Source organism: Protopterus annectens, chromosome 5.part0 (assembly GCF_019279795.1).
Source record: "Protopterus annectens isolate FY-2018-M chromosome 5.part0, PAN1.0, whole genome shotgun sequence".
In the NCBI taxonomy this organism is placed as follows: domain Eukaryota; kingdom Metazoa; phylum Chordata; order Ceratodontiformes; family Protopteridae; genus Protopterus; species Protopterus annectens.
Genome location: NC_056735.1, coordinates 119,807,027 through 119,824,982, shown reverse-complemented (window position 1 = coordinate 119,824,982; position 17,956 = coordinate 119,807,027). Strand labels below are relative to the sequence as shown.

At 39.2% G+C, this 17,956-nt stretch overlaps 1 protein-coding gene across 1 annotated transcript in view; it reads right to left on the bottom strand.

Moving 5' to 3' along the window:
• OCA2 (OCA2 melanosomal transmembrane protein) overlaps positions 1 to 17,956 on the bottom strand; it is a 1,553,018-nt gene that overhangs the window by 835,954 nt on the left and 699,108 nt on the right. The window contains exon 13 of the mRNA XM_044071808.1: positions 136 to 283. Within this exon, the coding sequence (XP_043927743.1) occupies positions 136 to 283 (148 nt within the window). The remainder of the gene's footprint in view (positions 1 to 135; positions 284 to 17,956) is intronic.

Here is a 17,956-nt window from a genome sequence, read left to right as displayed (position 1 = left end):
TTCAGATAACTTACTTTCTTACTCAGTATTATGAAAAAAAATGACTTCAGTGAGTGTATTAGCTTTGACTACAATTCTCCTGCAGTTCACAGCTCACATGCTGTCAATATCTGCATGTGTACAGCAAAGCATTACCTTTGGAATGATCTAAGCTTCTTCCTAAGAGCACTCTCCAATGTCTGTACTTTCTGAATCAAAAGGCATCTTACAGCAATCTCTTCTCGACTTGCGGGATTAATGCGCTGAGCAGTCAGTCTCCAAACATGAATTTCATGCTTTAATTCTAGAAAACAAAATGGTTATTTTTATTCACATATTATTTAGCCACATAATGAAGAAATGTAAAATTCCTCTACTGATAGTGCTACTCATTATCCACAGATCAAATTAAGACATTAATTTAAACAAACTTAAAGCAATTTTTAAATCTCACATTAATTGCCCAAGAAGTAACCCTGCACTGGCTCACTGCTACAGGCATGCCCTCTTTTACCCCAAAGCATCAGCAAGTCAGCCAGGAACCATCTCACCTCCTGTCCCCTCAAGTATGCATATACACATCTTTCCTGCCAGCTCCTTCAGATACTGAAGTCACTGGGGCTGTAATTGGGACTTTATCTGTCAATGCCACAAAGCTGACTTAGACAGCATTTATCTTAGTTTGCTATTAGTTTTCTTATGCACATTGATTTTCTCTTGGAATGTGCTACATAAATGGTAGTTTAGATCCTTTGCTGTACATTATGTTTTATATGCATGGCTTTTTTCTTGTTTTAGTTAATTAAATTATTTTACTTGTTTTTTCCATTCTATACATAGATGTATATTTACTTGTACGTTTAATAAATAATAAATATAATGTACTTGGCAATGTTTGCAAACTTCAGCAGCACGTGTTAGTACTTAGTGAAGATAATAGCATTACATCAGATCACTAAGTGATCACCATTGCACACAACACAATTTTTTTAAATTCACTTTATTGTGAACACATCAGACAGCAGGCTGTTTTCAACTAAAAAAAACGTAATATCAGGATCTCTAAAGAAACAATACTCTTTCATAAAATGTCTTTTATAATCTATTTGTAACTCATCTTCCAGACCTGGCATTTGAATAGTCATCACTTAAATGATTTTTGGGTCTGTTTTCAATATAACCCTTCTTCCAGTGACTATGTATTGTACTTGTTGAAAACAGTTACACAATTTACGTAACTATAACTAACTTTCTGTGAGACTGCAATTAGGAGATATTACATTAAGAAATGAGGTACAGTGGGTGAACCTCCTTCCCTTGCAGATGTGAAGGATTTGCCCTCACTTCCCACAGGGTTATCATTCTGTCGACACAGGCAAAAATGACAGTTAAGAATTTACCATAACATTAAATCTGTATTGGTAATTTTGACTTCATTGTCTTGAGGACTAAGGCCAGAATGACATTGATATCTTGGGATTTAAGATTTTCACAGGATATCAAACCCCTTTCACTTGTCCTACAGATGGTGCCAATATGGATCAATAACTGTAACTATAGTTAATTCAAACATGTCAACAACCAAACACTTCCAGGCCCTGTCAGGGCTAAGGTAAGTAAAGGAGGGAGTCTGTGCTGATGAAAATTGCACTGCCAGTATAAATCTATCATTGCAGTAAGTTCATGACTTTTGTTTTCTGGCATTTGGAATTCCATCTTATCACCTTGAGAACAAAGTACAAAGCTTATCCTCTTGGGTGACTCCTCATTCAACATATCTCTTTATTTACCTCCAAAGGATGATCTGGACCTGAAATACTGGCTTGCAAATGTGCTGATGCTCACTAGCAATGACATTGATAGAATCCATGGATGCATTCATAAAAAAAAAATAATAATATGTAGCTACAGCTCTGGTAGAGTGAGTTCTAAGCTTAGATAAAATAACCTAATGCAATCAGAAAGTCATTATGATTGAGTAAACTTTGAAAACTTAGAGCCCAGTTTCATTTTTGAGAGTGAAACAAAAAGAGGGGAGTATTTTCTTATACATTTTGTTTTAACAGAATAACATTTAAGCTAACCAGACAGATGGAATGCAATAAGTATTCATCTTTCTTTGACCAATTTTGAAAAAAGACTGGCAAATTAATAATCCAATTCAAATTTGTTTCAGCTCCTACTTTGGGTGTGAATGAAAAATTTGTTCTCATGAATGTCTTAATGAAAAAACAGGTAAAGAGGATTGAAAAATTCTTCCAACTGATGTAATGGTATCAGCGACAGAAAGGCTTCCAGGAAACATGTTTTAGTTCTATAGAGGCTACTGGTTCAAAGGACACAAGAACTAACTTTTCCAAAGCAAAGTAGAGATCCCAAGGTCGGGTAGAATCACAGAAGGGAGGACACGTAACAAAGATACCTTTCAAGAGGGCTTTACAAACTGTCAAAGAAGGTAAGGCATTATTGGCCTGATGGAAACTGTATATAGCTGCCAAATAAACTTTAATACAATAGTAACTTAACCCAAATCAAATAATTATTATAAATAAAATCAAGGAATATGGGAGCATGGATAGTAAACAGGTCTAAGCACATGGTCCTATCCCAAACTGAAGAACAAGTCAATTTATTAAAGTTTTTCTGGTATTTGGTCTCTGGGCAAAAGTCAATATCTAGACCACCCTTTCTTTGTCCTTGGTCATTAAAAGAACTGGAGAAACCAAGTAGTCAGTCATAGGGAGTGAAGGCCCTCATCGCTAAAACACTTATGTGCACACTGGCCTTTGCCTGTGACCACACAGCCTGGACCTTCTGCTCTTGAAAATGCCCCCAAACAATCCAAATACAGTTGTCTATTATGAAAGCCACAGTCAGAGTGGGAGACTGTAAGGATCTACCCGGGAAATGGATGGACTCATACAGCCAACTGGCATGCTGTTTGCATTTCAGGGACATTCTAATTATAAATGTCATGTAATCTACAAGTTGATCCCACCAAATCTTTGTGGTCCACTAAACTACTCTCCTGTGATATCTAGCACTGGGAATCATATTTATTTTGTCTGCCATAAGTCCCAAAGATGAGGATAGAGAGCAGACAGAAAGTTTGATTCTGGAGTATCTGATGATTCATATTCTTGACAGACAAAATCCTGTGTATGGAGAGAAAAGCTCAGAATGCACCCAGTGAATGTGATGATCCACATAGGCATCAACTGGGAGATTGCAATGTTCACTATGAATGTCTACAGTTGGGGCACTTGAGCCAGTCAGGTACCAGTAGGTAAAATCCTGGTGCGCTGCAACTTCTAGTTCACTTTAACAACAGAAATTTACTTATTTAACACCCTGGGGCTGTAATAATGCCATATGGTAGCATCTGGAACTGATAACAACCAGGCTGTTGCTTGGAGTTACAGATACCTCCTGGAATCCCAGGAAATTATAACATGGAGACAACAGATATATTGAATGTCCAAAATGCACCTCCAGTCTTCTTCAGACACTCAGGAAATTTCAATGGTACAATGACCATGTGAATGTAGTACTTTTTTTTGTAACACATTGGTTCAGGTCACTCAACTTGAGAATAGACCTAATGTCCTTTATTTTCTTTCTTACTAAAAATAATCTCAACTAAAAGCCTAACCATTTCTTGTGAAATGGGAAGTTCATGGTTGACTCCCTTTTGAAGAAAGTTTACTACCTTTTTTCTTGGTGTACACTTTTAAAATGACCAGATGTCTAGGAGGGCAACAGTCTGTGGCTTGGAGAGATAGAAATGGATGACCTATGGATATAACCATCCTTACCCACTTTTCCCATGTTATGGACATCCATGCAGACAAACAGAGAGATGGACTAGATATCTCAATTGCTCCCAGCATTAAACAACTGGGTAAGATCTTATGGAACAAAATGATGGCCCTCAGAAGAGAAATCAAGGTAACCTCAACTATGTTGGCAATTGTTGAAGTTGCATCTAGTTTGATAGCCATTCAGGAATTTGCAGCATTCACATCAGCATTTGAAAGAACTTCTGCTGTTATGCCCCTGTTGACTGTACAGAACCACAGCTGAAGAGAGTTGCATTCTGTTCATGAGAATCAACACTGTGGAATTTTTAATTTTGATACCAACAGCAGTGAGACTCTTTCACTCCTGTACTTGTTTCCCAAGTGCAGCTTTAAGTGTTTGATTAAAATGCAAAGTCCAATCTAGAGGTTTTCATAAAATTATCCAATGAATCATCAGCAAAATCAGTTAAGCAGAGTCAGGTTTGACAACATACAGCAAGTCTTGTGTCCTCTGCCCTAGGGAAGTAATTTGCTGCCCTGTGAGACAAGCTTATTGTTAGATTAGTCATCAATAAAATGGCTGACATTTCTTTGATCAACCAGTTATCCCAGGAAGTGAAACATATGGGATAGACAGTTTATGTCCCTAAAGAATAATACAGAGGGCATGCAAATGCTCTTCCTTGATCCATTCACTGCATGAGACTCCTTATTAGGATAGTGCACATTTGAAATCTTCAGAGTCGGAGCCTTCTTCAGAGTCAACAATGTGACTTTGGAGTACACCTGAGGTATCTGCAACCAAAATGTCCATTCCTCAGGAGGCTAAAGTGTGCTGTCAGTTCTCTACAACACATGGGCCACCACAATGAGGTTTCATCATGCAGACTTTACCATCAGCTGAGACATCTTATTAATTTGGGTATCATCCAAGAGGAAGACTACTCATGTCAGAACCATATACCACAGTGTGCATATTCTTCAGAATAAAATTCTTTGAAATAAAATTCCCTTCCATTTGCAGGATGTTTATATGCTGTAAAAATGCTGAAATATTTTCTAACTGCACTGGACTAGTATGCATCCAAAGAAGATCTGGTATATTCTGAAGGGAATTAAAGAATTAAATATGCAAATATCTGGGCAACCCACATTCTCTCTTATAAGAGTCTCTCTAATTTGAAAGAAATATTTAGTTATAAAGAACAGAAATACTGTGTAGTTAGAGATGTGAAACATTCCCTTGTCTGAAATATAATTATTGTATGCATACATTTAAAGGTAAATCATTAAAACATCCTGTAAATGGAAGGGAATTTTATTTTAAAGAATATGTAGGCTATGATACACAAAATATTGTTTATGTTACTGTCTGTAAAAGTGTACAACACTCTGTGTTGGCAAATTGAATATGAAATTGAAGGAATACATTTGTGAACATTTGTCAGAAATAAGAAAGAAAATGCAAACCAATATATTTTATAAGTCCCAGTTTTGGACCGATGAGACACATAAATTCATGCTTGCTGTCTTACAGTGTATTGCTAGTAATCTGAGGGGTGGGATTATTAGGTTGAAAACAGAATATTTTGAATATAAATGGATAACCATGCTAAGAGCTGATGCCCCCATTGAGTCTGAATGGTCAGGATAGTATAAAGCCTGCCCTAAAACTGAAACAACAAAATGCAAGGAAGGTAAAAACAAGACTATAGTGTATTAGATTAAACTCATTAATCAAACCAGTTAAATTGATGGGGTCAAATGACTTACTATCTGTTTTAAATGGCTTTAATATTTATGTTTTTTAAAACCTGAGAATGCACTATTGTGTGAAAACTTGATTTTTCATTTTTATACTAAATTTATCTGTGTTATTCTGAGATTATCCTTTCTTTTGGGCATTGCCTTGTTTTGATAATGGCTCATTTTGCTTGCTGTGACTAACATTTATTGGAGTCTTCTTGGAAACAGAACCTGGAGGAGAGCCTATGTTCAAATCAGAAGCCTTAGGGGGCAGAGAAGCCTGGTGGGAAGCAAGGGGGGGTCTAGGCACACAAGAAAAATAAATCTATTTTATATAGTAGAAAGCAAAAGAAAATTGAAAGTAAGAATACAGGAACATACAAGAGATACAAAGAATGGTAAAATAGAAAGTAATGTTGCAATGCATTTCCAAACAGTTCATAATGATGATCATTCTTTGTTAAACGCTTCTGTTTTAGAGCAAGTTTTTTATGAAAATTGGTGAAATATGTGATATTAAGGACAAACTTCTTTGCAAAGAATCTGTTTATATTTTAAAGTTCAATACTATGGTACCTGTAGGCTTACATTTAGAGATTAGTTGGAAACAATTACTGTGTAACTGAATAATTAATTGATGAATGGTGTTATATGAAGTCTGTGTAAAGCTGTGTGTTTTGTATTACTCCTGGAAGACTGGAAGCCGAGGCGCTAGAGTTTTTTTTATTAAACCTGTGTTTGTGCTGTGGCTAGTTGTGGATTTCTTCTTGCTGCTGTTCTTCAAGTTGTTACATACACAAGAAAAAGAAACCTGTACAGGTGAGGCATAAGTGACTTTAAGCTTCTCTGATTATCTCTATTCTTTCTATCTTTTAAGGCGGGAAGCTTAAACTTGCACAATAAAGGTTCCTTGAAGTATTGCTTTCCTAAACACTTTGTGCACATGAAATGCTTTGTTTTTGACTGATATTTTATTTCTGCACCTACACTTTCTAAACTCTTTAGACCCCTTTTTTAACCATTATCATTAATATTAACTCTTATCAATGCATTCCTTTCAAACATTCAGAATATTGCAGAATGCCCATGATTTTGACTAATATTTTTGTCCTAAGTCTTGTAAAATTTTTCACTTCCTGATAAATCACTACGGGTTTACAGTCAGTCAATAATGTCAGATATTAGAGTTTTATACTTCTTTTTGTTTAGAAAGTGTATGTTGATTCAAAACCTGTTGTTATATTAACGTTTTAAGTGAATTAAAGTAATATTTAACATATTCCTGATTTTGGCCCTTTGCCTCTCCATTACTTTTGGCTTTGTCCTGAAATCTTGAACAAAGACATTGAGAGGTACAAACCTAAAGAAAACAGTAGTTTTATACTTACTATAATACTAGATCCTTTCATTCATGTCCATCTGATACAACTGATGGGTCCTTGCGCTGCTTTATAGATCTGAGCCAGCAAAACTAGTGGTCTAGCCTAGAGCTCCTTTAATTTTTTTCCCAGCCTTAATGCATGTGTCCCATTAGTTATCTCAGATCAAATTAGCCTGCCTATAAAAAAAGGAAATAGGTCTAAATGGAGAAGACTGAAGAAGGACTAACTTGGTCTTCTGGGTCCTCCAGAATGACAATTTGGAAAGGGGAGGGATGTCATATATAATCAGATGTGGATGTAAGGATCTAGCATTATGTTAAGTATACAACTACTGTGTCCTATTTATCCCAGCCATCTGATTTGGCTGATGAGTCAGAAACCCAAGCTACTAAGAAACTTAGGTTGTATTATGACAGCGGACTCTTGAGGATAGTGTTTCCAAATGAAGCCCTATACCTCAAAATGGTATCCAGTTTATAACCTGTGACAAAGGTATGCAACAAAGACCAAGTTACATTGGCATAAATTTCTTCACTGTAGGAGTTTCTAAAGAAGGCTGTAGAAGTGGCAACAGACCTCATAGGCTGAGATTTCGGTCTGAATGGCAACAACCACTTGTACACAGAATACATAAAAGGAACACAATCAAGAACCACGTGCAAAGGGATGCTTTTCAAACTTTAGCCCCAATCTGTTTATGACAAAGAAGACAAATAGTCAAGAACCCTTCCCAAAAGATTTAGTTCTATGAAGGAAGTTGTAATCGTCTGTAAACATCAAGAGTATGGAGAATATATTCCCTTTTATTGGAATGGTTCTGGTAACTGAGTAGGTTGATTTAATGTTTTGTTGGATGCCACTTTAGGAATAAAGGAGGGATTTGTATATATGATATCCTATCCTTGTGAAACTCCAAATATAATAGAACAGAGGATACGGTCTGTAAATCTGAAATTTATTGGCTGAGGTAATCAGAACTAGAAAATCAGTCTTCCATGAAAGAAATTTTAGCAGGGTAGAAGGTGGTTCACAAGGGACCTTTAGTTAGTACTTCAAAAAAATTAAGGTCCCAATGAGGAAGAGGTCCTCTGATTGGAGGGAAAGATAAATATTTCTTTTAGATAGGCTTTACATAACTTGTGAGATGTCAATGACTGGAAATTTATACCATAATGAAAATTTGATATGGCAACTAACTGAATTTTGATTGTAGAGGAACTGCAACCTGAATCAAACCCGAGAGCAAGAAAAATTATTATGTCTGGAATCAAGGTATTGGAAGGGTCCATTCCCAAAGAGGTCACCCAAATGGAGAAAGGGCTCCATTTGCTGTGGTAAAGTTTTCACTTAGAATCTTTCTGAGATGCAGAAAGGATATGTATAACTTTGGTAGACATCAAAGGTTCTCTGGATATTATTGGAATTGGAGAAACCATGTGGTGAACTTCAGGCGGTGTAAATGTGGGAGAAGTGATATGGAAAGACTGCAGAGAGAAGATCTTTCTTGGATTCAGAAGCCACAGGGGCTGACTGATGTGAGGCCTCTGCTGGGGAAACCAAATTTGTTTGAGCCAGTATGGTGCAATCAGGATCATACTGGTTTTGCACCTTGTTGTTTTCTATAGAGACCTTGATAGAAGGATAAGGGAGTGAAGCATAATGGAGCACAGTGGGCCACTGCCCAACTACAGTATCTCTCAATGACTGGGGTCATTGAATGGGGGTGGGAGATTGGCCTAATGGTTAAGGTGTTTACCTTACAGACACAAGGTGCAGGGTTTGATTCTCACATGGGGTAACTGGCTAGGCTTAAAATGGCCTGAAAGGGCAGGTAGCGTAGTACTAACCTATGAACCTATCCCTTTGGAGGAATCAGGGCAACAAAGCTTCTGCACTTTTTATTGGTTGCAGAGGTAAAGAGGCTGTAGCAAGGATGACTCCAGTGGTCAAAAACCTGCTGAGCAATCTTTGGATTAAGAGACAACTCATGAGGCATTAAAACTGATCTACTGAGCCCATTGGCAAGAAGGTTGTTCCTCCTGGAAATATGCATTAGTATTGAAAAATGATATGAAGCAATCACCCATTGCCATAATCTCATAGCTTAGAATCTGATTCCTCCCAATTTGTTAATGCACTAATCAACAGTCATGTTGGTTTGGATAGAAATTACGCTAGAAGAAAATATGTCCTGTAGTCCTTGCACCAATGGAGGCATGCCCTCATGGAGGCATGCCGTCATGCTATGCATAATACTTCCTCTGCAGAGCACACTACATATAATAGTTCATGCCCCAGTGTCTCACCTGTCAAGCCCTTAAAGCAAAACACAAAATCAAGCATATTATTCAGGTGATTCTATCGTGAGACACACAGATGTCCTTCTTACCAGGTTGGATAAGGAAAACGTCACAGCCAGCTGTCTGTTAGGCATCAGAATCTGCCATATCACACATGCATTTAAGTCTCTCAACAACAGCTACTGTTTTGATTCCATCATCGTCCAAGTTGATGTGAACGACTTGAGATGTACCTCTCTGGACTATATGAAGAGAGACATGACTGAGCTCTCGGACTATGCATCTCAGGCAGGTATGTACCTAGCCTTAAGCAGAATTTTACCTTCACCTAGGATGATGCCTCAATACAAACAGAAACTGATTGGCTTCAATAGTTTGATTAGTTTCTGGTGTCATTCTAAAGAGATCCAGTATCTGTCAGCCTGGGATGACATGATCGACAGACCTCAATGCTTTGCCAGAGATGGTCTTCATCTATCACCCCAGGATTTTGGATACTAGCTAAGGTCTTGCCACCCCCATAGTGCTTTTTAGGCAGTGTCTCAAGCACAAATTCCTGAAGTAAAATGTCCATCTAAAAACACCCTTAAGGTTATGTTGCTAAATGCTAGGAGTCTTAACATGATACTCTACTCACTGGAAGCAGTCCTCACCTTGGAAGATGCAGACATTTGTGGAGTCACTGAAACCTGGTCCAAGGATGTGGAGAGCACCCCATCCATACCAGGTTACACCTCCTTCCACACTTTCAGACCACAAACTGAAGGCATGAAAACTAAAGGAGGTGGTGTATCAATATTCATTAAAGATAAATGCACCTCCAGATTGGTTAAACAGTATGATTCCCTGGAGATACTTCAAGTGCAATTAACTGATGTTAGGATAACTAGTCAAGTCATTGCTAGCTACCATACCCCCTCCATAAATCAGGACACCCACTCTGCCTATTTGGATCTACTTGAGACATGAAGATATATCCAAACACCATGGTTTTGTGCAACTTTAACTACCCATCCATTGACTGGGTAAATTACTCATGCACACACTCACGTGGCCAAAGATTCCTAGACTTAGTTAACTCCACTGCCCTGGACTAGTTGGCTGACCCCGCCACAAGGGGTGCCAACATCCTGGACCTGGTGCTTACCATTATGGGGGACCACTGTCACACCCCCACTGTGAGGTCTTCTCTGGTGAGATCTAACCACTGTCCAGTCTCATTTGAGGTAACTAGCATGCCTGACCCCCTCCCAGCAGCAAATAAACTAAAAATCTTTTCCAAAACAGATTATAACCTCTTATAGGATGGTATAAATTGCACCTCCCCCCTCAGATGGAACAGGCAGCTACGAAAAGTTCCACACCAAAGCTTTATACAAACACCTGTATAACTGCATTTACTCAGCTGTACCTGATAGGACCTCAAGGAAGGGCAAACCTGCCTGGTGGACAACTGCCAAGAACAGGCTTTACAATAAGAGCAAGAAATTGCTGTCTAAGAGTATGAGGGAGCAAGCCCTAAACTGAAAACACTTCCTCCTCCACTTAAACAAGCAAATAAGACTTCTTGTGAAGTCCTCCAAAGCAAACTATGAATCCAAATTAGTTTGCTTAACTAAGGACCACCATAAGGCATTCTTTAGTTACATCTGTAACCTAAAAGGAAAGGCACGGATTTGTTCTGAACTGGTTGTTAATGATACCACATATACTGAGCCTGTGGACATAGCTAACCTGTTGGCTGACTGGTTCTATGAAAACTTCACTCCCCTGTCCTCACCACACATACCCCATGACATCCCTACCACCAGTCCCCTACCTTGTATCTCTAAAGAGCAGGTCATAAATGGCCTCTCTAAGGCCAAAAACACATCATCTATGGGACCTGATAACATCCCAGACTGTGTCCTACATGGGTTCCAGCAAGAATTAGCAACACCATTGGGTACTGTTTTCAATCATAGTCTAAGCACCGGCTTCATCCCAGCTAAATGGAAAATGGCCACAGTTATTCTCTTTTACAAAGGTGCTGTATTCACTGGCCCCAGAACTATAGACCTATTAGCCTAATTAGCCTTATCTGCAAGGCCATGGAGCGAATCATCATGGACCTTATCAACAAAGATATAGGTAATCTCCAAACACTTGACCTTACTCAGTTTGTATTTCTCAAAAGAAGATCATGCCTGTTAAACCTGGTGGACTACTTTGAGACAGCCACCAAGGCCCTGGACAAGAGGAAATCTGTGCATACAGTGTACCTAGACTTAGCCAAGGCTTTTGACATTGTCCCCCACTCAGGCATCATTAACAAACTCACCCAGCTAGGTATCAACTCATATCATTAGATGGGTTGCTAACTGGCTCACTGATAGAACCCATATTTAAAATAGGGAAATAGGGATCCACCTCCAAGACACAGTAACCAGTGTGGTGGGTGTTCCATCAGGGATGGGACACACTGGATCTAATGAATCTAATATCTCTAACTACATGCAAAAGTAGTAAAGTTTAGCTGACAAAGTTTGCTAACTGGGAGAAATGGGAGCATCATAAGAAAGAATCCAAATGATGTCAACATCGTCTTACACAAACAAATGATTGGTGTCAAAGCCATGGCCTTAAACTCAATGCAAAAAAAGTATTATCAACCCTTTCAGTAAGAGCTATGTTCCTGCTAACTACCACATCAATAGGAACACCCTAAATACGCACTCAGTGGGCACACATGTTGACAGCAACCTTACCTTTGATCACCATGTCTGCACAGTGGTAAGAAGGGCATACTATATTGCTCGTCTCATAATTTAGAGCACTGCCTCCAGGAAAAAGTTATAACCTCCCTGTACTCTTCCCATATCAGGCCAATAATCGAATACAAGGCCCCTTTTGGTATGTACCTTTCCAAGCACCTGCACCAATTGGAGAGGCCACAAAGTTCATCACAAGGAAAATTCAAGGTCTTCAGCATCTGCCCTATGTGGATCATCTGAAATCACTGTCACTTTATTCTGTTTCATACAGACTACTCAGAGGCAATCTCTGCCTTGCATGTAAGTCAATCTCTGAAACTGCTTTACTGCAAATGCTGCATATCCGCAAGTCAAATGGTACAAAGGTTACTCACTCTAAAGAACTTAACCTGGTGTGTGATATTAATAGAACTTGCAGAAGGGACAGATTTGTCTCCCAGACGTTACCACACCTTTGGGACAGACTCCCACTTCATGTCAAACAGAGCACCTCATTGGCCTTCTTCAAACACAGTCTGGACGATTGGATGGTTAACCATAAATTCACCCTGGGGGCTACACCTGTGTCCCTCTTGGACAGGGCAATAGGTGCTGATCATGGAAATAAGGGTAGAACTTGGCTAGGCTTGTAAGGACCCTAGGGCAATTAGCCTAGTAACTTCCTATGATCCTAAGATCTTCAAGACACTGATATGAGGATTAGCCTCTTGTTAACTCCAAACACTTTAGACCCTCTTCCCCTGAAAATGCCCCACACCTCAGAAAGAAGGCATCTGTGCTTGCCACTGCTGTTAGAGACACCATAACAAAGGCTTTACTGGAAAACCTCACTCAGACTCTGCCATAGCTTGCTTTGAGGAAAAGGCTGGTTTGTTTTTGCTTCCTTGTATTTTGTACTGCTTCATTGCCTTCTTCTACTTTGTATATTGTGGTTTATTTCCTTTACATTGTGTTTTACTTATATTATGTCTTTAATTGCATATTTAAACTAGGAAAGAGCAGCTGTGAGTCTTGTGAGTCACATAGAAATTAGTACAGGTCGGTTAAAGTTAATTACCTGTGAACCGAGAGTAGAGCAAGGAACTAAACCTTCTATTCAAGTATAATTTAGTGCTTTTGCTTTACTCCTGGTGAGAGAAGGAGCATAGGAACATTATTTCCTGGAGACTCCTGATCACCAGAAAGCATGACAGATGCATTACATGTGCCAGCTTGGAATTTGTGCTTATATTTTGCTCTTGGTGAGAGAAGGAGCACAGTGCATTGATTCCTGATGGTCTCTGATTGATTCTGTGTTGGACCTTCCTGGTTGTTATGGTTGCCATTCATGACATCTACCAGGAAAAGGCTACAACAAGCTTACAGATCTTTGCATCCTCTGGGACAAGACTGTTGATCAGCAAAAGGATTAGTGCTACTGTTTTGCATCTAGTAAGGGAAGAAGCAAAGGAGCACTGTATCCCAGCAGTGTGAAGCCATGGGTGAGACCAGCACCAGTAGTAGCCAGGCAGTAGCCAATCAGGCAAAAAAAACTCTTTTCATCATTTCTGACATAGCTAATTCTTTCTCTTCAGTAAATTCTGCTTTATTTGCATTGACATTTCACTAATACCTAGCTGCACACAGAACAACTAGTTTGCAATGACAAGCACTGTCACCAGAGTTGTAAACAGACACTCCAGAAATTACTTTATATTCTTACTGCAACCATCTAATCAATAAAAAAAGGTATGTTGCCATGGATTTGAACTTTCCCCTATCTCTGTTACCAGCTTGGTGGATATGGGCATCCTGAGGCAATGTAGAATTTGCCTCATGCTTACTGACAACCAGCTAATTCTCAAACTATCTGATATGGTATATGAGGGATGTAGTTGTACAATGTCACTGGAGGCACAGAACTAACATAAAAGCACTGATAATATCCATCAGGTTGTCAGTATTACACATGTTACAACCATCACACACAGTTCAAAGCAGACACATAGACCCACATATGCTGAGTCACTTAATTATAACCTTCCTGAACCTTAAATGATTCCTATAAAAAGTACACATGGCAAATACCCTCAGCAGCCCAGAATGCACTCTTTCAAAACAACACCCACATCAACACATACAGCCACATCTCATGGAGCCTCTACTTCTAAGCCTATAAGACAAGCCACCACACAATCCAACATTCTGGTCATTGAAGACTTCATTATCAGGCACACTGATGTTCCTCTCAACAGGTTGAGTAAGGGGAAAGTCACAGTTAGTTGCTTATCATGGGCCAGGATCAGCCACATTATGCACACACTCAGGTCATTGGACCACAAGTACCAGTATGCATTAGTCATAGTCCATGTGGGTGTAAATGACCTGGGATGTACCTCCCTAGACTATATGAAGAGGGACATCATGGAGCTTTCAGAATATGTCTCCCAGGCTGGTATGAGCCTAGCACTTAGCAGCATTTTACCTTCTCCAAGGATGATGCTACAATATGAACAGAAGATGATGGACTTTAATAAATGCAACAGTTTCTGGTGTCCTTCTAAGAGGGTACAATATTTGACAGCATGGAAGGAGATGGTCAACAGACCATGCTGCTTTGCCAGGGATGGGCTGCACCTCTCCCCTCTAGGGTTTGAACATTCACAAAAACATTGTCCTCCCCCATAGTGACTTTTTATATTAACCAAAACATTGTCCTCCCCCAGAGTGCCTTTTTATATTAACTGAAACATTGTCCTCCCCATAGTGCCTTTTTATATTAACTAAAACATTGTCCTCCCACATAGTACCTTTTTATATTAACTAAAACATTGTCCTTCCCCATAGTGCCTTTTTATATTAACTAAAACATTGTCCTCCCCACAGTGCCTTTTTATATTAACTAAAACATTGTCCTTCCCCATAGTGCCTTTTTATATTAACTAAAGCATTGTCCTTCCCCATAGTGCCTTTTTATATTAACTAAAACATTGTCCTCTCCCATAGTGCCTTTTTTATATTAACTAAAACATTGTCCTCCCCCATAGTGCATTTTATATTAACTGGTGAACTTTTTTGAGAAGGTCATCTAAGCAATGGATGAGGGCAAAACAGTTCACACTGCCTGCCTCGACTTGGCCTAGGCATTTGACACAATATCCCACCCAGACATTGTTGTCAAACTCAAGAGGTTAGGTATAAACACTTATGTCACTCAGTGGATAGCCAGCTGGCTCACAGACAGGACCCAGGAAGTTAGAATTGGGGAGTTCACCTCTACTAAGAGGACAGTCACAAATGTAGTCCCCTTGGGGGATTGGTTCTGGGACCCCTCCTTTTGGGGGGCATTTACTTCTCTGAAGTCAATGAGGCCAATGTCAATGGCCTCTGGCTGACTAAATTTGCAGATGATTGCAAATTAGGAGCAGTCATAGAATCCCCCACCAGCACAAATGTTCTCCAGGAAGGGCTGAAACTGACAAATAACTGCTGTCAGATACACGGACTAAAACTAAATGCCAAGAAATGCATAATAGTATCTTTCAATAAATCATCCAATACTGGCAACTATGAAATTCACAACACATCCCTAAGAGCTGACCCAGTAGTCAAGGACTTGGGTACACTCATGTTTAGTAATCTAGCCTTTAGCTATCACATGTCTACAGTAGTGAGAAAATCATTCTATGTTGTGCAACATATAAACAAAGGTATGGCATGGCATCTAGGTCAAAGGAGGTCACTGTTCCACTATATTCGGCATTCATCAGACCTATCATTGAGTACAATGCCCCCTTTATATGTAACTAACCAGACATATCCAACAATTGGAACATCCACAGACATTCCTCACTAAAAAAATACAGGGTGCAAGTAACATGTGCTATGCAGACTACCTCCCTATATTCTGCCTCCTACATGCTGTTGATGGGAGAAATATGCCTGGCATATAAGGCATTGTCAGACCCCTACCTTGATGGACCCACTGCATATCAGCAAAGCTAGCAGCATTAGAATTAAACATTCTAAAGACATAAGCCTTACCTATAATATAAAATAGACATGCTGGAGAAAAAGGTATGTGTTCCACAGACTACCACTTCTCTGGAAAAAGCTTCCCATCTATGTGAGCAGAGTTCCTCCCTGACCCAATGCAAATGTAACTTGGATCACTGGAAGGGGAAGTAAAAATTCATCCCTGCTTTGACATCAGTGTCTCTAATGGACACAGGTAGCCTGTAAATGATTTATCTCCCCGGCCCCTGCTTGTAAATGTTTCATCTTCCAAGCCTCTGTTTACACTTACCAAGGGTACCAGAGCTTGTCAGAGATTTGGGATGAATGGCTAGGGTTAAAAATGGCCCCTGTGGTTGTTAACCTAGTACATACCTATGAACCTATACAGGGTTTTCCTGAAAGAATGAAGGGGGAAGTCAGCTATCAGTGTAAATGAACACTGCACAGATAAGGGATTATTATTAGAGCAGAAGAAAGGCCTGAAAGTTGTGACCATTGTGTCCTGAGGAGCCATTCAAGAATTCTCATGTGAAATCTAGTGATCTGCACCGAGAATCTCGGACCGGACTATCGGATTTCTAGGATCTAGTATCCTGGGGGACTTGAAATGAAGAAGAGTTCATATCGAGTTGCTTAAGATTGGAATTCTCTCAGAAGGAAGGGATACTATGCACCTCATTGTGTCTCCATAGCATCTTATGGACAGAATTACTTGAGTTGGTTAATTTTTTTTGTGGTTTATAGAGATCTCCAAGGACAGAGAGAGCTGTAGCAAGTAATCTCTACATCTACTCATCTATCACACATGGGTTATGACAATGGCCAGGCACACAAACACCCGGGGAGGGGGCTATGGTGAGACCTAAAGTCAGAGTCCTGAACTGAAAGTGACTGACCCCTAGACAGAAGCATAAGAAGAGAAGAGCATGTGTTGGCTATCTTGATATGGGATAAGCATCTTAGAGATCTACAGAGCACATCCAATCATTTGCATGAAGACAAGACAGAATCACCATTCTGAATGGTGTCTTTGTTACATATGTGTTTAATCTGCTGAGGTCCAAAAAGGGGACATAGAAATGGATCTGAGGACAATGCAGAAGACTTGGCATCAAAGCATTCATCTCAAAAGCCACTCAGGTTTGAAGATCTCTGTGCCTGATGTGTTGGATCCAAAATCACCTGGCCTGAAGATGAAGGACTAGTACTTAGTTATTTCTTCAGCTAGCTAGTTAGTTATTGATATTTGATTAAAGGGAAAGTCTGACTGGTTAGGTACTCATTTTCAGTGGAGATCCATGAAAAAAGCTCTTACGTTTTACAAAAACATTTTGAGAACAGCAATTTTTCAATCTTCTAAAATAATAAAAAACATGTATACTTTTAATAATTATAACAAATCAGACACAATGTGAAAATATCGCTTAAGAATTGATACAACTTATATGACAATGATTTAATATTTAAAGAAATTTTAGCTGGTTTATAGAAAAATTAAAGGCAAGTGATATACAAACAGGATGATACATATGATGTCTGAGAAAAAACAGGGTTGTGGCGTATTTAGAAAGAGAATTGTGGAGAAAAACTGATTAAAGAGAGTAAGGAGGGGTACAGTATGAATAGGTACTTCATATTTAGAGATATAGCTTATCCTTAGGGGTACGATATGAATAGGTACTTGTTCATATTTAGAGATATAGCTTATCCTGAGGTTGAGCAAGAACACAACCAGATTTTGGCTAGGAAGTCTTTCAGAATGGTTTTAAAGCATAAGAGGGAGGGTATTAACCAGGCCTTAGCAACATAGTATGAGTACAGACCATGCCCAGCAGATTTGATAGGTTTGTGGACTGAGAGGAGGTTTTGTTCAATGGATTGTAATGACCTTTTGGGAACAGTTGAGTAGAACATTATTTAGTGCTAGACAAGCAAATGGATGCTAGATAAATTTATAGGTGGAAAGAAGTGGCGTATATGTTAGTCGATGGGCTAGTTCT